At 37.5% G+C, this 22,082-nt stretch overlaps 1 protein-coding gene across 1 annotated transcript; it reads right to left on the reverse strand.

Moving 5' to 3' along the window:
• Positions 1-3,803: 3,803 nt before the first annotated feature.
• LOC121854914 lies at positions 3,804-21,792 on the reverse strand (the record flags this gene model as incomplete). Its single annotated transcript, XM_042349726.1, is given in 6 exon segments — positions 3,804-3,925; positions 5,167-5,399; positions 8,722-8,967; positions 11,431-11,543; positions 12,528-12,665; positions 21,561-21,792. Coding segments are annotated over 6 exon segments (987 nt in total), but the record flags the coding sequence as incomplete, so codon positions are not given.
• Between the last annotated feature and the right edge of the window lie 290 nt (positions 21,793-22,082).

The raw sequence follows: 22,082 nt of genomic DNA on the forward strand, positions 1-22,082 counted from the left end.
TTTTTACTTCAATATATTAGCAATTGCAGACATTATGTTATTTTATTAGGCTTCCTAACCTCTGTGTTTCATTAGTTGTACATTATCTAGTGAATTTAGTTAATATTGTACAGTAGAAGTTCACTGCAATACAGTGGTTCCTCGATTGCTTGATGGACCTAAGTGCAAACCTGTATTGTACATGTACTAAATGATTACGGTACTTAAATTGTTATGTCTATTGCAAATATATCTTGTTTATACAGGTATTCAAATAAATTACTAGAATCCAAGCTATATATAGTTATACTCACCCATGTCGTTTGGGTGGCAAATTATGGAAAGAGCTTAGTCACTCTTAAGTAATGATAAATAAACACCCAGGCCTTCAAGCGCCTTGTCAAATCTTATCTGAAATAAATATAGACACTCCTGTCACCTCACCTCACGCTCGGCTGGCTACCTCCTCCCTGTGTTTCCCAGACAAAGATTGGTGATTTCTTTATGTTTATTTTTTATATAATATCTCCAGACTAAAGTTAAAAGATAATATAATTTGCATTGCTGAAATCCTTACAGGAATGAAGTTGAATTTAAATATAAGCATCATATATTTTTGCTCAAGATATAAAAATGTAGTACATTAGTGTACAATACTGTAGTACATTTTATAAAAAGGACCACAACTATGAATTTTTAGGTAGATTTACATAATTTCTTCATTGTTTTCATCAATTTATACACACCGCAAAAAGCGTGCAAAAATATCGTGGCCTAAATTCTGGGCTGAGTGCACATGTACTAATTTGATTCACGGTACTAAAATTGTTATGTCAGAGTCTTGAATTAATGTTTATATTCAAATAATCAGTATCTTACAAGAATCCCAGCAATGTTAATTATATTCTCCTAGGTCATATCACTGGCATTTTAAAATGAGAAGCTTAGTAGGACTGTTAAATAAACACAGACAGCGGCTCCAAACTTTCAAACATATCACCTCCCTTCCCCACCCCTGCTGGCTGGCTGTCTAGCTGGCTCCGTCCACCACCCCCCAGACCTTGAGGTTTTAGGTTCACGGTTTTATCTTATATAATATCTCAGACTAAAAGTCAAGGGTATAATTTTGAATTGCGGGAATCCTTGCAAAAGGCAGCCAATAATTTGAATATAGCGTCATATATTTTGCTCAAGATATAAAAATTGATGGCACATTGAGTCTGTACAATACTGTGATACATTTTATAAAGGTTATAGCTGTATTTTTTGGGTAGATTTACATAGATTTCTTAGTTTATTTTCATCCATTTACATGCACACACCATACTTCATCGTAATAATAAAAGCCAATGACGCTTATTGTAAAACTGGAGTGCACATGTACTTACAGTAAAAGGTCAAAAATCTAGGATGCCAGAAATCCTGACCACCGAAATCCAGGACTTTTCAAAAACGATTTTTTTTTTAGCGGGCATTTGTGCGTAATGGCATGCGTGGCGCCACAACTGCACAGCGACAACAAGCGCATGACCCGCGTGGTGCGCCACTTTAAATGGGCAATCAAACTGTGACAACATACACGTATATACTCGTCTATAACCCCCCTCGTTATCAGTCGACCCTGATTTTTTGACAGAAATCGATTTAATTTATGATATTCTCGTTTATAGTTCCACCCACGTTTTTTGAGGGTAATGGAACAACAAACCATAAAAGCAGCTCGTCCTATAAGCAGGGCTAGCCATGCACTGAAACACAGTACTGAAAAGGCAAATTGTTTTACCTATTACGACACTTTACACTGAAACCGGGTGGTTTCAACAAAAAATATTGTATATTTCCATTCAAGTATTTATTCAAGTCAATTAGGAGGGAATATTATTGAAATACATTATGTATAATTTCAGGAAAAATATTACATTTCCGTGAATGTATTATATCAAGCACAGTATGAATAGAATATCATTGTAATATATCAGAATTTTAACCGAAAACTATTAAAAAAACGAGTAACATCTCAAGAACATCGGAAGCTTAGGTAAAGTCTTTTGTTTTCGTCATGTATTTTATCCTATTTTACATTGAAATACGTCACGTTTCCACAAAACTACTATTTATCTCCGAGAATATATTCATTCAGGCGCAGTTTAGGTAAAATAGACGAGTGATGTAATAGTTTTTTAACTGAAAACGATTCGAAAAACACGTACCCTCTAGCCCTGTTCAAAGAGAGGACTGGGAGAAGCTGTTTGGTGCTGCAGACGATGACAAGGAAAATGATTTTGATGGATTTTAATGAAAATATTCAGAAATATGGTATCGTAGTATTTATTCAAGTCAATTAGGATAGAATATTATTGTAATACAACAGTTTTTGAACTGAAAACCATTCGAAAAGCGATTACGGTAACATCTTTTGAACGAAAGAAAGCGAAAGTCATTGTTTTCATCACGATTTTATCCCACTTTCCACTGTAATACGTACGTTCAGCAAAAATATTACATTTCCGTGAATGCATTATATCAAGCACAGTATGAATAGAATACCATTGTAATATAACAATATTTTGAGTCCTACTCTTTCCATTTACAGAGTACTGTACAAGCCCATAATAATGGCTCCTAAAGTAGATAAACTTCGTTGTGTGAAGAGAAAGAACACATTGAAATTGAGTGACAAACTTGAAATAATTAAGAAACTAGATCGTGGTGTGAGCAATACTGTTCTAATGGAAACATACGACATTGGAAAGTCTACAATTTATGATATATAAAAGGCAAAGAATAAAATTTAGAATTCACAGCTTTTTCATTAAAACTGCTCGTTTTGATAAATGAAGCATGCTATATTTGCAAATGAATAAACTATCAAAATGTACCTGTTCATTTCTTCTTTATTCTTCATTAAATTTGAATTTTAAAAGTACTGCCTGAGAATCCGGAAAATCCGAAAATCCGGACCGACCCAATCCCCAAGCAGTCCGGATTTTTGGACTTCTACTGTAGTACATAATTTCTTAAGCAAGTCCTGAAATTTTACTTTGATAATACAGTCACTAAATTAACCTCAATTACAAAGGTGTATCTTTTGAAGCTGTGATGAATATTCAAGGAAAATATGAGGAGCTCTGGACCTCAACCTGCCAAGAGCCATATATTGCTGAAATGTGTTATGTATTGCACTGCATTCCCCAAACTCTCTTCTGTCCCTTGGGTAAGTCAGAGAGCCAATTGGGAACCTGTACATGTGGGTGAGAGTCCTCTGAAAAGACTATTATTGTATGTCACACACTTCCACCTGAGCATTTTCCGCCATTTTCAATTTTGGTATTTAGCAAATTATGGTCCGGAGCTCCATATATTGAGAGTTTTTAAAAAATGAATATGTGTACACACTGCCTAAGAGATTTTTATGGCAATCACATGAAGGCTTGCATTTAAAAAGTATGCAAGCATTGTTGATATACTGTACAAGGTCTTCCAAAACATTTTGGGAGACCTCACATTTCAACAAGTGAGACAATGTACTGTTGTAATGCAGGCACTGACACGATCACTAAAAAATTTTTTTAAGGCAGTATATATACTGTATATATATATTATTATATTTTTTTATAGAAAATCTGTACTGTATAAGATTAATGCATATATTGGAAAATGACGAGATAAAGCACACATTTATATAACAATAAATGTGTTTAGCATTTTGGAGATGAGTCCATGGGTCTTCAGCTACTATAGATACAATATTTTCAGAGTGTGACACCTTTATCAGAAACTTATTTACAAAAATATATTTAAGTTTAAAATCTGCTTTCTCATACCTCAGAGACAATGACCAGAGAGAGACCATCAGATAGTGTTTCATAATGCACAAGGTGGGGAGTCAGCTGACACATCTCAGTGCGAAGTAATAAAACACAACTTCGAATCTTTCCTTCTGGCTCTTCTGAAGAAAAATATTTAGGATAAATCATAAGAGGTCAAAATTGTCTAAGTATAAATTTCACCTACTCCTTTTACCTTGGCCTAAATTCAAGCTTGATTTTATCACTACTTGTCTCAAACAATCATGGACTAAATGAATGAGCACACTGGCCATGACAAGTAGATCCTTAACATCTGGATACAGTTGAAAAGAGGCCAATATGTGTGAGGGAATAGAGTGCCTTATAAAAGGTTCCCATAACATTACTTTCAAATGTCTAACTTATTGAAAACCCTAGTGCATTTTATCATCCAAGTTAGCAATAAAGAGGGATAAACAGAAACTTGTTCCCCCCTTCCCTGTAAACAGTAGCTATCTTAAACTCACTTCCCTGGCCTCTTGTAGAAGAGTGCTTATTGTATAATTTACTCACTCCTGTTGTAAAACACTGGTTATCTTAAATCATGCCTTCCCTTATTAAAAAGCAGCTAAGTATCATAAAACTTGAGTAGATATCTAAACACCTATTGCCTCTTATAAAAAAAGGCTATCCTACAACTTGCTCCCATTTAAAAAAAATGATCAATGATTCTGGAAAAAAAAAATATCCCGAGTGAAAGTGACAGCCTCCTTCCTTACCATGATTACTAACACCATAAAATACATACTCTCCATCTACTTAAGCCTTGTTATTCATAAGGTAACAACTTATCAAATACTATAAAACAATGGTTAGACAACTTAGTGTGTTCTAGCAGTTGACTTCAAAATGAAGTACCCTGTAGTCCAAAAGATTTTTCAAGGACAATAAGCTAATGAAAGTTTTTTTTTACATATTGTTAAACCAAATTTATTTTTACTTTTTTTTTATTTATGAAAAAATCAAGGATAAGAGTAAATGTATATGGTGTGTTTCTGCTTTTTGTAGTAATTCTTTCTCGTTTACTTTTATACACATCATCCACCACTGTCACCTGCAATACCCTCCTCTTATGTTGAAAATTCTCTATCTCTTAACCCACCATACACAAATATCAGAGGAATATTAGTATTAAACATAAAGACAGAAAGGACAGTCAACTGAAAGTTTTCATCACCACATGTTGAAGAGTATTTACAGTGGTGATGACTCAACTACCTGAGTATCATCTGCAGTTCCATAAAGCTTGCCAAATAATATCTCTGTGTAACTGGATGCAGTATTTAAAAGAATTGTATAGAAGTTTAGCAAAAGTTTTTAATTGCATCATGGAACTAACCTTCACCATGACTGTTATGTCTGCCAAGAGAGGGTGTGTTGGGGATGCTGTAAAATTCCCCAGAGTCACTTGTGTCCAACTCAATACCATCATCTTCCTTCTTCTCATCGGGAATCTCAGCAATATTCTTAGGGCTGATATCTTCCATATAATCACTACTTTTCACTTGGCTCGCCTCCACAAGCAGGTTCAGAAAGAGCACATCAGATGCGCTAAGTTCTTGAGCACTTCGACTGCGGGAAATAAAATTGAATGCAGGCAACCTCAAATAATGCCATTCTGCCTTCACAATAAAAGCAATTTGACAAAAAAGTTAATCCACATTTCCCCCACAAAATCATGTAACATACTTCTATGTCCTACAGACCATTTTTCTACATAGCAACTCAACTCACACAAATCCTTACTCTGCAATACATAGAGTACTTCCTATATCACTCAATAAATGTACAATGCATATACTCCCTCACTCTCTCCTTCTAACATACCTTCATCCTTCCTATTCATACAGCTACTTCTAACATCCTTATTCAAATATTTTCTTTACAGTTATTTTAATTCTCACAATCAATTTATGTTAGTACAGTAAGTCCTCGCTTAGCGTCGGGGCTAAGTTCCTGAAAATGCGACGTTATACGAAACAACATTAAGCGAATAAATTTTCCCCATAAGAAATAGATAAAATATGGGAGTTACGTTCCCCAGCCTCCCTTTGCTCCATAAAATATATTACATACTGTATACCGAAAATAGTGCATGCATATACAACTACAAGTACTGTACAGTACTAAGTTTGCATAGGTACTCTCCGATGGGTGGAGGTGTCTGGTGGGTAGTGAAGCAGAGGAGGCGGATGGCGGGAACGGAGGAGGCGGGTGGGAGCGGAGAGGTGGATGGCGGGAGGGGAGGCGGATGGCGGGAGGGGAGGAAGAGGGTGGGAGCGGAGGAGGGTGGCTAGTCACTGAGACTCTGCGGCTACCTCCTCCTTCTGCTGTTCTGACTGGGGTTCCTCCATCGCTGCTTGCTCCTCCTCCCTTGATGTTTGCTCCCCTTCCATTGTTGTTTGCTCCTCCTCGGCTGCTGGCTGTTGTGTATATGCTGCTGCTGGTGCCGTCCCGCGACGAAAAAATGAATCCAGTGTTGACTGCTTGGTGCTACTCTTCTTCTCCTTATAGATCTCAGTGTAACAACCAAGACTGTCATCAATGCTGCGTTGAATCTTTGAGCTACGTACTCTGTTTGCATATCTTGCTGGATCATGTTGAACGCTTCTGCCATCCTCTCCGTAATTAGCGTTCGTTGAGGTTCTTCGTCGTCTTCATTTTCAACGGGACTGTGTTCTGCTAACCGTTGCAGATCTTCATTGGTGAGTTCTTCTGTATGGGATGCCAGGACTTGCTCAATATCTTCTGATTCCAGCTCATCAAAGCCTGCCTGTCTAGCCAAGCTGAGGATATCCCTATTCACTGCTGGGACTAAGTCCGTGAATCCCATAAAACTGTTGACACACTTGGGCCATAATTTACTCCACACACCATTCAGGCAACTTTCTAAAACTTCTTCCCATGTCTTGCCAATGTTGTCAATTGCCAATGTTCTCGGATCGTAGGTTTATTTTCTCCGTCAGTAGCCTTTAGAAGCTGGGCTATGGTACGCCGTAAATAATACACCTTGAATGCAGCGATAATGCCTTGGTCCATAGGCTGCATCAGTGCTGTCATGTTGGGAGGCAGGAATACAACTTTTACATTGTCATGCAAGTCGTCGAGATTGGGAGGATGAGCTGGAGCATTGTCAAGTATCAGAAGAATTTTGAAGTCAAGGTTCTCCTTGGCACAGTATTTCTTCATTGCAAGGACGGCGTACACATTTAACCACTGGCTAAATATGGCGCCTGGTTATCCATGCCTTCTTGTTTGCCTTGTAGATCACAGGAAGATGATCCTTAGAGTAACCTTTCAAGGCCCGTGGGTTGGCAGCGCGAGAAATCAGGATAGGTTTCAGCTTGAAGTTATCGGCAGCGTTCGTGCCAAGCAGCAGCGTCAAGCGGTCTTTTGCCACTTTAAAACCTAGTGCTCTTTTCTCCTCCTTGGAGATATAGGTCTTCTAAGGCATCCTCTTCCAAAAGTGACCAGTCTCATCCACATTGAAGACTTGCTTCGATGAGTAGCCTCCTTCCTGGATAATCTGTTTGAATTCTGGCGGGAATGTCTTGGCAGCAACCGTATCTGAACTGGCAGCCTCACCAGTCATCTTTATGTTGTGGAAGTTATAACGAAGCTTAAATTGTTGAAACTAGCCTCAGCTGGCCGTAAAGGTCTCTTTCTTTGATCTTTCACCTTCTTCTGCCTTTAAGTCGTCAAACAGGGACTTGGCTTTATGCTGGATAACCATAAGGCTCACAGGCGCATTGCATTGATTCTGGTCCTCCATCCACATAGTCAGCATCTTTTCCACCTTTTCTATCACAGTGCTTCTAGTACAAGTTGTCTTAGTAACACTCAGAGAAGAACCACTTCCAGCACTAACCTTAATCTTGTCAGTGTTAGTTCGGATAGTACGCACCGTTGTGGGGGTTAGACCAAGCACAGCGGCTATGTCCATAGCACGTTCCCCCTTTTCAAAACGGGTTAATACTGTACAATCATTTTCGTAGCCAGGGTAATGGTCTTATGTTGCCTCTTCACTACACTAGCATCACTAGCACTTGATGGACAGTTGGAAGCCATTTTGAATGGTTAGAGTACAGTTTTAGAGCAAAAGCACTTAAGCACACACGAATAATGTGAAGTCGTAACAAAGACTGGCTCGGGGACGCTGTGACGTCCGCGAGTGAGGATAGTGCACTGAGCCGAGAGAGCTTAGCACAGCCACACGAGAGAGGGTGATGCGCCGTAGAAAGTAGTCCGAGACGACGCAAAATGACATAGTACAAGTATCCGGGACATTAAACGAATTATTGGTCTTTAAAGTTTAGCAACGTAGTACCAAAACGACGTTAAGGGAGGACTTATTATACTGTATTTCCTTTTTTCTCATTTTGTCAGCCATGAAAATATTGTACAGTATCTCATTTGTTTTCTTTATTTCTCACTCTAAGTTTTTTTCAATTCTACATCTCACTCAATCCATTCACATTTTTCACTAACCAACTTTATTTTCTCACTTTATTAAATTTTGTTTCTCACTCTATCTATCCTTATTTCTCACTCTAACCTATTTTAATCCTAACTCTATAAACACTAAAGTCCATTTGCAATACTAAGAAACTTCATCTCATCTATGGATTCTCTGCAACACTGTCTCACTCACCAAACCCAGGGCTCACTATGACTTGCTCTATTCCTCTCTATAAACTTTACTTAATGGTTACTACAATTTCCTTAAAATATATCTGAATTTTTCTACATTCTTATTACTGTTCTATTTTTTTTCAAAATAATATATGCCATTCATTCATTAAAGATATTCATATTCAATGATCAAATAAAATAATGAAAACAATTCATTACTCTAAAATTTATAAATTCAATACTATTTCATAAAAAATCTTACCTCGAGTACAATGCCAATAACTTATTTCTGACAAAAAAGAGAGCATGGCATGGAGTGAGGTCCTTAGCAGACTTCAGTTTGTCAACCACAGCTGCAAGAGCCTTGACTGCTGCAGCAGAGAGTTCAGCATTAACAACCAGCCGTTCAACTGCTTCAACCAAATAACTTTGCTCTTTTGCATATAAAGTTTGCCACGCTTCTAGTAAATTGTCAAGCAAGCTACTCTTCTCATCACTCTTCTTCAGACTGTAAAAGGGAAAGGAAGTATAAGTTGTTTACCAAGATATGCGCAGAGGATATTCCAATGTTGTTATCTTGTACAGTTAGTATTGTATTAAGTTTGGTAATTCTCACACTCAGTTCAAGGTGACATCTGCCAAATCTTTCCTACACAATAGTCATTAAACCTAACCATGTAAGTGTCATAGTTACAATAACAATAAAAGATGGCATCCCTTCCCCCTTCAGTTCTCCATAATTAGAAGAGAAATCAATAGCTAAAGTGTGCTTGTTCTGACAAGAATGACTTACTAGTAAACTTGCATTATTCTTTCCCAATAGCTGATCCTTGACAGAAACCAACAGGGACGGCTCATAAATCATGTACAGTATTAATATCTTATACTGTATACCAGGCATGGGCAACCTTTCCTCAGTCATGGGTCGCATTATGATTTAGGTATCCTACCTAACCCAAAAGTAATGTTAATACAGTGATCCCTCGGTTAACGAACGCCTCGGTTAATAAAATTTTGGTTAACGAATTACCTTCCATAAGAATCTTCAATTTGGTTAACGAACAAAAATTCTGTTAACGAAATTTTTACGAAATCATGTCAACATGTTTTCGCTTGCTCACTAGCTGGAATATTAGTCCGCCAATACAGTAATCGGTTCTAGGGCTTAAATTCGTTCCCATTTGAGTAAATATCAAGAAGGTTGTACTATTCAATAATTTTCCAAGTTTTATATTAAATTTTTTAGTAATTTTAACACTTATTTAACATAATTGCAGTACAGGAAACTATCTTTTGGTGCGCCAATCAGCCACTTGACTCACCCAGCAAGGCGTCAGTTTGCATCTCTGGTCAGTGGAGGTAACATCTTGCTTGTGGCTCTCTTGAACATAAACTATTTTTATGTTTTTACATTACAATTATTGGTCATTCTGAAATTTATTTTACATATTGACAATATATAGTGCAGTGCAGTGTTGATTTAAAGAAAATAATCTTGAATTACACCTAGTGAACTTAAAATGACGGCATGAAGCATGGGGTAATTTCTCTTCCACCCCCACTTCCTTCTCTTCTCCCTTTTCCTCCACCCCCACTTCTAATTTCCATCATCATCAACCAGGAGCCTTCTACATACACACCTCAAAGTAAGTGTACCTTACTGCATTTATTTTTACTTTGTATGTAATTTTCGGTGAGCTGGAACTAATTACCCAAAATCCTATTGAAACAATGGTTTCGGTTAATGAAATTTTCGGTTAACAAACAACCTTCTGGAACGAATTGTGTTCGTTAACTGAGGGACCACTGTGTTGTAATTGCGCAGACAATGATACAGTTTATCGTCACGTCCACCTTATAATATTTTTAGTTTACAATCAGTCTTTTTCCCATTTTTGAAACAAATCCATCATAATAATTTTTAAAGTACTGTAATGTGTTAATGTTTCTTGGCATTTAACAAAAGATGAATGAAGCAGTCTGTAAATATGTTGATTTTTCCTACAGTTAGAGCCCATGGAGACCTAATCAGACAAGAATAAATAGATAAAAATAGATAGAACAGACAGCCAGGCATGAATTATGAGGTACTATGGAGAGAGACAGTCTGTCACCAAGGAAGAGACCTTTACCTTTGACCCGTGTGACCACCACCCATGACCCCACCTGGGCTTACCTAACCTTAGCTAATTACCAAGTGACCCACTGCCACAGAGCAGTTAATCCATCAAACAGACCATGTCAAACTTGCCCCGTAAATTCACAGAAGTTAAAATGCTTATATTGTTGACTATTTATACTTATTTCACTGTTAGGTGATGAAACAGTGACGAATTATGTGTGAAGATTATTCTTTTAATAAAAAATGCTTTACTCACTACAAGCTGGATGCATCTACCTGAACTGCAGGCCATATTAAATAGAATTTCTCAATCACGCTCCAGGCCGCACAAAGACACGGTTCAGGCCATGGATTGCCTGTGCCTGCTGTATACTATATAGAGTAAAAGTTGGCTGCCATGCACCAAACAGAAAGTTAATGAATGTGAAGAAACCATTTGTCTGAACATGGACCGAAAGGCAGACTATATGATGGTTATATCCTCCAAATCTTCTGTGCTCTCCTGGATCTGTTAATAGCACATCGCATCTCAACAAAAGACAAAACAGTTTATACTAAAGTTAATATATTTAACTTGAATATAATGTACACATATTATTTTAATATAGAATTTATATGAGAAAAGTCCACTTAACCCTATTTATTCTATAAGAGCAAGATATACACCTTATACAGTACAGTATTTTCTCGATTTAACAAACTAATTCAAGCCACCCCTGTTCATTAAATCAAAATTTCTGCTAAATTGAGCTAAATTGTCTGAAACTAATTACTTAAAAAGAGTAAAATATTGTGGCTATAATTTAAAAGAATTCTACATAATACAGTAAGAAATCTTGAACCACTCACGTTGTAACACAAGGACCAACAATCAGCTGCACAATGCGTATAGTTATGCTAATAATTCGCTGTAGATGAGATTCTTCCTGATGACCAACACCAACAAACAAATACCCAGCATACTGAAACACAACATAATGAAGTTAATTGCAAGTTATCATGTCATCTTCAACAGTAATTATGACAACATTCAACTGATTCAGAACTCCAAATTCTGTTCCATACAATATTATAAGTACTGTACAGGGGGTCCCAGGGTTACCAACAGGTTCTGTTCCTGAGGACGTTCGTCTGTCGGATTTGTATGTAAGTCGGAACACATGTTGTGTGCAGACCGTATTTACAAAACAATGTTTAAAATCCCACTACGGCATATCATATAAAATCACTGAATTTAAGACAAAAGAAATAAAATGACAAAATACAGGAAATGAAACTTCCTGTATTATAAGTACAGTACATGTACTGTAAATTTTACCAATATATATATATATATATATATATATATATATATATATATATATATATATATATATATATATATATATATATATATATATATATATATATATATATATATATATATATATATATATATATATATATATATATATATATATATATATATATATATATATATATATATATATATATATATATATATATATAAAATGTTGGCAATCCCTTATCCAAAATCCTTGGGGCCAGAGGCACTTTGGAATTTTTCTGGTCAGAGTAACGTTTTACCCCATTAGAGGTTCACGGCGCCATAAGCTCGTTGAACAGGCTTTGTGTGAAATATAACAAAGTCTAGGACTGCTTTTAGTATCCTGGTGGTCCAGTGGTTAGCGTTCCCCGGTCACAGTCATAGGCTTGTGGGCCGTAGGTTCGAATCCTGGCGGGTTGAGGTGTTGATTATATATATATATATATATATATATATATATATATATATATATATATATATATATATATATATATATATATATATATATATATATATATATATATATATATATATATATATATATACATATACAGGACATCCAATATAACATACAGTACTGAAACAAAAACTTAATTAATTTAACCAAGAGAACACAAACCTCTTTAAATACAACAGTGGTTCCGTCTTGGCAGGACACGGAGGTGTAGGGGTTGTTGAACTGTGTCGTCATGATGCGCTGAGAGGTGACCAGAGGTGAGAACAATTGCACTACTATGTTGGGATCCAGCTGTGCAACCTGTAATTGTAGGTCTTTATTAACACAATGTTACAAGTTATGTAAAAATAAAATAAAACAGTATGTACAGTAATTTTGTAAATTTTATATACAGTACAGTACCAACAGATTTGAGGAGAAGGAGCAACTTTGGCAAAGATTGGGAAATTGTATACCATGGAAACTCGTAACAAAAATAAATTTTTCTAGTGTAATTCGTTGTTTTAATCTAAATCTGACTTTCATTTTCATTGTAAATGAACCATTATGGAGATATGGACCACCCTCACCAACTACCAACAATTTTGTTGCACAAAATGCACAGGGTTTTTAAGTAGAGGGAAATTGTGGGGTAAAAACATGAAAAAATATACCAAACCAACCAAAATCTAACCTAACCTAACCCAATCTAACCATATCTTAACTTAATTACCAGGTGTTGGAGGATAAATGATACTACTTGTAGATATTATAACCAAGCAAGTGCCCTTAAATACAGAAACATAGATGCCACAGTGAGGAGATTTCTTTGTCTTGCTGAGTTTCCATCTTTTAGTACAAAACTAAAGGTTCTTACTTTGACGATAGTGACAGTATGAACCTCACTTTGCGCACTCCACAGAAGTTGGTAGAATACCATGAACCTTAAAAATGTCAATAGCAGCAGCTTCATTTTCAAAGACACAATGAATAGTTTGCCAAGCTGATGAAGAGCACCCATAACACAGAGAATTCATCTAGCAATTAGCAAAGCAAAATTTAAAACTAAGGATGCACAGGAGTGTCACATGGCACAGAGACCAACACTGATTGACGGAATATAGTTACGCCAGTAAGATGTAAATCAATTTCCAATCTTTATACTAAAAGGTAAGCTTTATCAATCCCAAATCTCAATTTGCTTTCTTCACTGCTGAGGCAGCAGTTGCGCTGTCTTCAGTGAATGATCTATCACAACACCAAGATCTTTCTCCTTCTCGACAGTATCCAGGAAAGCATTAACAGAATAGTAGTGCTCAAGGTTGTTGTATCCTATGTATGGGGTCTTGCATTTCATTATGTTAAAAAGCATTTGCCAGTCTCGAGACCATTTGAACAGCTCATTCAGGTCTTTCTGCATTGTTGTAACATCATCTTGATTTGCTACCTTTCCAAATATCTTTATGACATCGGCAAGCTTGTTTTTTTTATGGGGAATAACCTACCTGGGCACAGGTCATCGACCCACAACGGGGCCTGGGGAGCGAAAAGATAAGAGTAAAAGAAATTATAAATAGAAAAGAAAAAGATTAATTAATCACTACGAAGAAGCTGGAAAACCAGCTTTTTGAAGTGAGACAGATTGTATGAGTATGGAAACACAGTAGAAGGCAGAGCCTTCCACAGTTTGGCAGTGTGAGGAAAGAAGGATGTACTATAACGGGTTATTCCAGTATGACCGACATCCACACAGAAACGGTGGGCACCGCCAAAAAAACGAGTGTTACCGAGCCCACAGCCTTGCCGGCGGTACACAGGATGCCAAATCCACTGAACATTGCCCATTAAAGTACCCGTAAAAGAGAGAGTGTGAAGCAACATTGTGGCGAAGAGAAAGGGAAGAAAGATTATCAACTAAAGGAGGAGAGTTAATAAGACGAAATGCCTTTTATTCCACCCTATCTAACAGTTGGACAGAAGAAGAGCCATCCCAGATATGAGAGCAGTACTCCAAGTTAGGACGAATAAATCCCTTATAATCTTGAAGCAACTGCTCAGGAGTGAAGTAGCTATGGCATCTGTGCAGCATTCCCAGCTTTTGGGAGGCAACTTTAGCAATGTTGTGGATGTGTGGCTTCCATGACATATTAGAGGAAATGGTGAGGCCTAGCATATCTGTTTTAGAATTTGGCAGAATGATTGCATCCTGAAATGTGATTGGTGAGAGATTATCTAATTTGACTCAAAATATTTTCATCTTTGTCATTCATGTGTATATTACAAACATGGTGGGTCCAAGGATAAAGCCTTGTGGTACTCACTGAGAACCTTTTTGCATTCAGATTGTACTTCATTTATTACCACTCTTTGTTGCCTGTCTTCAAGCCAGTTCTCAATCCACATCAAAATTTTGCTTGTGATGCCATGTGCCTGGACCTTAGAGGGTAGTCGTGCATGTGATATTTTGTCAAATGCCTTCGAGAAATCTATGTACAGTACAGGTACAACACATCCACTGGTGAGCCATGGTCCATATTTTCTGTTACCTATTAAACTTGAAAGGAACGTGAGTAAGTTTGTCAGACAGGATTTATTTCCATGAAAATGTGTTGTAATGCATTGATAAGACTGGTCAAGTGTTGGATGATAACTTCCATCAGAATTTTCTCAAATGGTTTGCATATACAGTACAGTACTGTAAGTGAAATTAGGCTGATTGGCCTGTAGTTTTCTGCTGCGCTTTTCCTATCCTTCTTGTATATGTTGGATAATTTCCAGTCCCTAGGCACTTTACCTTGATCCAAGGATTTCCTGAATAAGAGTCATAGTTCCCTCCACTACAGGGGTTTTGAATTCTTTCAAGCCGGTTACTTTTCTTTTGATGATATCGTCTGTAATTGCTATATCTCTTATTTCATTTTCCACACCTGAGGCATACATTTTCTTAGGGACTGGCATGTTATCCATTATCTCTTGTGTGAATACTGATGCAAAGTACAGTAAACCCTTCTGATTCGCGGGTTTGCGTCTCACAATTTCAACGATTCGCGGAAAGCAAATGGTGGTGAGCTTGCAACCTTCTCCCACAGTACAACGAGTCACCCCACTCACCCACAACGTTTCCTCTCCCTCTGTTCATGTTCAACCATTGCCTGTGATGCAGCATCTCATGTTGTACTCTCATAACTTCAGTGTTTCCGAGTGAAAATGGCCCCTAAAAGACTGCCTAGTGTCAGTGCTAGTAATGTTTGAGGAGTGAAGTGTAATAGACAGAAGTCAGTGATGACCCTGACAAAGAAAGTTATTATTATACAAGTTAAAGGATGGGATGAGTGCTGCCACAGCTGGCCGGTTGTTTGGAGTGAACAAATCCACAGTGAGATACATAAGGAAGAATGAACAAGCAATTCGTGATTCAGTTCAAGCGAGTGCTCGTGCAAGTGCTAAAGTGGTGCATGTTGTTCGTGAAAAGAACATAGCAAAATGAGAAAAAGCACTGAACATTTGGATTAAGGACCAGCACCACAAAAATGTACCGATCGACAGCAACGTGATTATTGAAAAAGCTAAGAATCTTTATGCTCATTTTTACGAGTCAATGGGTGGTGAAGGGGCTAATGCAGTGACTGAACCAAGTTTTAGTGACAATAAAGGTTGATTCAAGAATTTTATGAAAAGATTCTCTCTCCATTATATGAAGCTGACTGGGAAGGCCACATCAGCTGACCACACAGCTGCAGATGCATTTCCCCAAAATTAAAGAAAATACTAGAGGAGAAAGGCCATAGACCAGAGCCAGTTATTAATGCCAATGAATCAGGTCTATCTTCTGTGGCAGTACAGCTGGCCACATGATTAGGTCTGGCTTACTTTACCACTCGGCAAACCCTAGGACTTTAAAGGGTAAAAACAAGAACCTTTTGCCAGTGTTTTGGCAGTGCAACAAAAAGGCACGGGTAACTGTGCAAGCATTCCTGGACTGGTTCCATAAATGCTTCATTACAGAAGTGGAAAAGTACTGTACTTTGCTTCCAAAAAGATGGAATTGAAGGTGTTATTATTGATAGACAATGCACCAGGCCACCCAGAAGGTTTACAGTTTAGCTATCCAGATGTAGAGGTGGTGTTCCTACCCCCTAACACCACTGCTCTTATCTGACCTCTTGATCAGGGTGTAATACGTACCTTCAAGGCATATTATACACGCTGTTCTTTTGGTCTTATTCGTAGTGCCATGGACGCAGACCCTGACCTTGATGTTAGCAAGTGTTGGAAGAAGTACAATATTGCGGAGTGCATTACCAACATCAGTGAATCATTCAATGAACTCAAACCAGAGACAGTGAATGCTTGTTGGCACACCTTATGGTCTAAGTGTGTGAATAACTTTCAGGGATTTCCATCCATAGGAAAGAATGTGAATGACATTGTGAGTGTTGCACGTCATTTGGGTGGTGAGGGGTTTGCGGACATGGCACTGAAGACAGAAGAACTGATTGATGGGCATGGAGAGGAACTGAGAGAAGAGGATTTGGAAGGGTTGGTAAAAAGTGCTGAGGATGATGAAGAGGAAGAAATTGTGGAATTGCAACAAGAAGATTGGAGCTTGAACAATTTTGGTGAATTATTTCGACATGTAAAGGTGGCAACTGATTTCATTATTGACCAAGACCCTTTCATGGAACGCAGCCTTAAGATCTTCGGAGAAATCAACCAGGTATTGGTTCCCTATCAGGAAATGTTTAAAGATCTCAAAGCCAAGAAAAAACTACTCCCAATCACGATGTTTTTCAAGAAAGAACCAGCCACTCACCCAGCTGATTCGTCTCCCTCACCTACTCGTTCAACTGCTGCCACCGCTACACCACCCAGCTCCCCACCACCCACCTCCCCACCACCCACCTCCCCATCACATGCCTCTCCACCACCTGCTTCTCCACCAACCACTACTCCATCACCCTCTTCCAACAGTGATCCTGATGATCTCCCTATGCTTCACTAACCAGATTTCATCCTACTGTACAGTCCACTTCATCAAGCTCCAAACTTCTACATACAAAGGAGAGTAGGATTGGTGACTTTGTTTCTCATACACAGTATAGGTATACAGTAGTGCACTAAGGTAGTATAAGTTGCTATTAGCGGTTTGGCCAATTCTCGGCCATTCCTTAGAACCTAACCCTCAAGAATAACAAGGGTTTACTGTATTCATTTAAAGTATCAGCTGTTTGCCATCCTCCAAGTCCACATTGTTTTCATCCTTTAGAGGGCCGACAGTATCCTTGGTTTTCTTTTGACTTTTGGGCTAATTTCATCTCAAAATGCCATTTGGCTGATCTAATTTCCTGATTGGACACATTTAAGGCTCTTTTGTATACCAGACAACATAATCTGCATGGTGCCCTGTGTTCCGGTATTTCTTCTACATCTGGTATTTTTTCTTGCAGGCTTCCCTAGACCTGTGACTCATTCGCTTGGTGTTATTCCCTCTTCTCTTTTGTTTTCCTGGGTAAACATTCCTCTACTGCTAACTCAAGAATTTCCATGAAGTTTTGCATTGATTTGTCTGTCTGCCTGCTCTGTAACAACATCCTCTCAGTTAATTCTCTCTGTAGTTTGTCCCTCATGACCTGGTAGTCTCCATGGTTGAAGTCATAATTATGTACTGTATTCCTCCTCAAATATTTTCTCTTGAATATTAAAGACTGTATTCCATCTTAGTATGTAGTGGTCACTGGTTGGAGTTAGTGTCTACCCGACATGGACCTCGTCCACCATAGCCTCCTCAGCCGTCAAGACTAAATTTAGAATGTGGTCTTTCCTCGTGGGTTCTGACATGTGTTGTGTGAGGAGTGGATGATATCAAGGAATTCTTCTCCCTCAGCTTGTGTGGTAAGATTCACCCAGTCTCCCATGATGAGGGCTTGTGCTCTGAGTGCTGAGTCAGCCCTATAGCACATACCTACTGTCAGCTTGCTTTTGTTTTGAGCTATCAAATCGCACCAAATAAATTCAAATGATCTCATTTCATTTAGTTGTCATTAATGGTTGCTATTTGGTGCTCCTTGACATATACTTGTAGTAGTACTCCACCAAGTCTTGTGGCCGTGTCTTTTTCTGAACAGTGGGTGATAACCCGGTAAATATAATTCACCCTGTGTCACATCTGCTCAACCCCAGGACTCGCTAATTACAATGATGTATAGTACTCTAGCTGTTCTGTGTCTGCATATATGCTCCATACATCAGTCTTATTAACCAGACTTCTGGCATTTGTGTACCAGCACTTGATTAGTCGTGTTTCTAGGACTCCTTTTTGAAGACTGTGATTCTAGAGCAGTTGTTCTCTCTGGGTTAGTAGTATTACTTAAAACTAAAGCATGCACTATGTTAACATTATTTATAGTTGGTTCACCACTTGCCCCTATCAGTGAGAAGGCTGATACACTACCCTGACTACTCTGCCACTTTTGATCTTAGTTGATTATTATAAATAAGATAAACCAAACAAACCTACTTAACCTATCCTGGGAGGAAGTGCATTATTTTATGTTTGGTTAGGTAGCTTAGGGTATTACTTTGTTACTTCACCTTATTGTCAAAAGGAGAGCAAAAATGGTGTCCTTGTAAGCACAGACATTATTTACTCTTAACAAAAACTAGGGAAACAAAGGTAAAAGTGAAGGAAATGGTTATCACCAAAAATAATTTATAGAAATGAAAAAAAAAGTCTGGAGATACTATTTCCATGCTACTAAACACAAAAATGGAAACGAGAATGCACAGAACCTAATAGAACCTGACCAACCTAACCTTACCCAACTTCCTAGCCAGCCAGACACCCCAGCATACAGTATTAGGCAGAAAGAATGTTGATATCTGGCACCAATGGAAGCAACTATCTTAAAGTGATGTAGTTTTATGTTTTTTAATGGATGTGATAGTTGTGTATGATCAGTTAAGGCACTGAAACACATATTTCATCTTCACTGTGAGTTCTCTGCTGCATTTTTAATACTTGCACACCTTGCCAACTAGTTAATGTTGACAAATGATCTCTTGGGGATGGTCTGCATCCTCCACAAGCACAGATAACTTGTGATACTGTATTATACCAAACACAACATGATAAGGATGCCATTGAAAAACAATATGGCTTCTCCTTCAGTCCTCCTCCTTGTGGAAGAGCAATAAGTATACGAATATACAGTTAACTTATTAACCAATGCTACTCTGGATAGTGAAGGCTATAAAAAAAAATCAAGGGTATACAGGATTCTACTAAAGGGAGCAAAACCCCCGATATTAGGCTCCGTCATTTATTAACAATTTAAGCAATATCAGAATCAGAATTTATGTTCATAATCGGATGACAATACGCACCAACAGGCCAGGGGTTTTTTCTGGAATATTTACAGTAAATAATAATGTTTTTAATATACAGAGCACCTAGTGTGTCTTATGATCAGTTTTCCGCCAGGTATTTACCTTGCAATTTCCCTCATCCTTGATGCTCTGCCTACTACAAGTGATTTATGATAGCAATAGAGAAAAAGAAAAAATACTTATACAGTAATCAAAATAAAGTTACTGTATCAATTTTATCATTTAATATCATCCAAAGAACAACTGTGGAAAATATGAACAAAATATATAGGCCCTTAACGAGTTCAGGTGCTAACCGTCTCGTACACTTTACCAAATCAAAAGGTTATAATCTTGTTATAATTCTTCAGTAGTGGTTTTTTTTGTAGTGGCAGGGGGAGATATTCAAGCGGTAAGAGTAATTTTTCTTCTGAAGAAATTTTTCCTAAAATGGCTCCTTCTCACAAATCAGGATTCCAGTCTACTGTATTACCAAATTCTGCAAAGTTCCAACTTAACCTACAATACTGTTAATGAATATTACAGATTTGTGGTTTTCTTGAGGTATGGAAAAAGTTGTAATATTATTTGACTTTCGGACAACACGGGAATCAGGAATTTTATAGGTACAGTAATTTTAACAATTCTAAGACACTTTTCTTCTATGACATTTCCCTCGCAAACAACTTTCAGTATATATGCAGAGTTAGGAAGTTAGGTAAGGTCATTTGCGATAAAAATTTAATAAAAGAAAAATGCCTTAAAATTGTCTAAACTATTGATTACAAAGTTAAAATTCTTAAAATTCCCATGGTGTCCAATAGTAAAAATTTATCAAAGTTGTTCAATAAAATTTATGTTGAAAAATACCAATAGTGTGGTTCAGGTGCTCAAATCCCATTAAGAAGTACCATTTCTAAAATCCTACAACCACAGATTTTCTATGATCCCCAGAAATCTTCAAATTAGCGAGCCAGTTTCTAGGATTACATAAGAGCTACAAAAACACATTAATAATATGCTGTGGATGTTTGCTGTTGTTGGTTAGGCAGGTTTTAATTTAGAATAACACCAGGAATTAATGGAGTTGGATGAAACTTTGTGGAAACGTTAATTACCATCTATTAAATAGATAAATGGAAACGAGAACCAATTCAGTGATGTTAAGTTTGTTTTAAAAGGTTTTTCTGGTAAGTTAGGCAGGGTAAAGTAGGTTACTTTAGATTAGGTTGGGGTATTATTGTATAAGTTGCCACCCACCAAACTTGAGAATTTATCTTTGTAATCAATAGTTCAGACAATTCTAAGACAATTTTCTTCTATGACGTTTCCCTCGCAAATAACATATACATGTATGCTGGAAGGGTCCAGGGGGAAAGAGCCCCAAGGGTGAAGAGGTTAGGTCAAGAAATTTTTAGGTCATTTGCGAGGGAAAGGTCATAGAAGAAAAGTGTCTTAGAATTGTCTGAGCTATTGATTACAAAGATAAATTTTCGAGATTTCGTTGAATGGCAACATACAAATTTACCTAGGTTGGTTAGGTAAAGTTCTAATAGGTTCTGTACTTTCTCGTTTCTATTTATCTATTTAATAGATTGTAAATAACGTTTCCACAAAGTTTCGTCCAATTCTATCAACACCTGGCGTTATTTTAAAAAACTGCCTAAGTGACAACCGGAAAAATATCCAGCCTTAATAATATAGGTACAGTACCCGGTATATTTTTTTCTATTCCGGTAATTACTCGTATGATAATCTGAAAACCCAAGAAGCTAGAGGACTACAGAGTTCACTATTATCCTTTATAAACCAATATATAACCACAACAACATGGCCATCATCATAAAGCACCTGGTCTGGGTCCACAACAGCCTCTGACAGCAGCCCTTGAGAGGCGGCCATGGAGCGTACATGTCCCACAAACTTGTGATCACAGCGTAGATAAACCACATCGTTCAGTTGGTCGAAGATAAGCACAGCCAGCATCCTAACGACCCTAACCACGCCCTTCACTCTGATCCTGACAGTCAACTAGCACCTGTATCACCTAACTCGTGACCTTACGCCAGGGAGCAGGCGTCATCCGTTTTCTCTTGTTATAATGGGATAACATAATAGCTTTACCACAGATTATTTTTATTTGCAAATACATAACAGTTATTTAATTGTAAACACATAAATTGAGAGGCATTTCTTACACTTAGGTGAATTTAATTTCATCTATCATCGTAATTCTTAAATTGTGATGTACCAACTGACCCTGAAAGAGAGGGTGTTTAAGAAGAATCTAAGTGGTATAAAATTAAACTGAGGGAGAGAGACTTATTCATTGAGGATGTATCTACAGTTCCCCAAACTGTAGCGTATTAAACC

Source organism: Homarus americanus, unplaced genomic scaffold, assembly GCF_018991925.1.
Source record: "Homarus americanus isolate GMGI-L3 unplaced genomic scaffold, GMGI_Hamer_2.0 scaffold16716, whole genome shotgun sequence".
NCBI classification, from domain to species: domain Eukaryota; kingdom Metazoa; phylum Arthropoda; class Malacostraca; order Decapoda; family Nephropidae; genus Homarus; species Homarus americanus.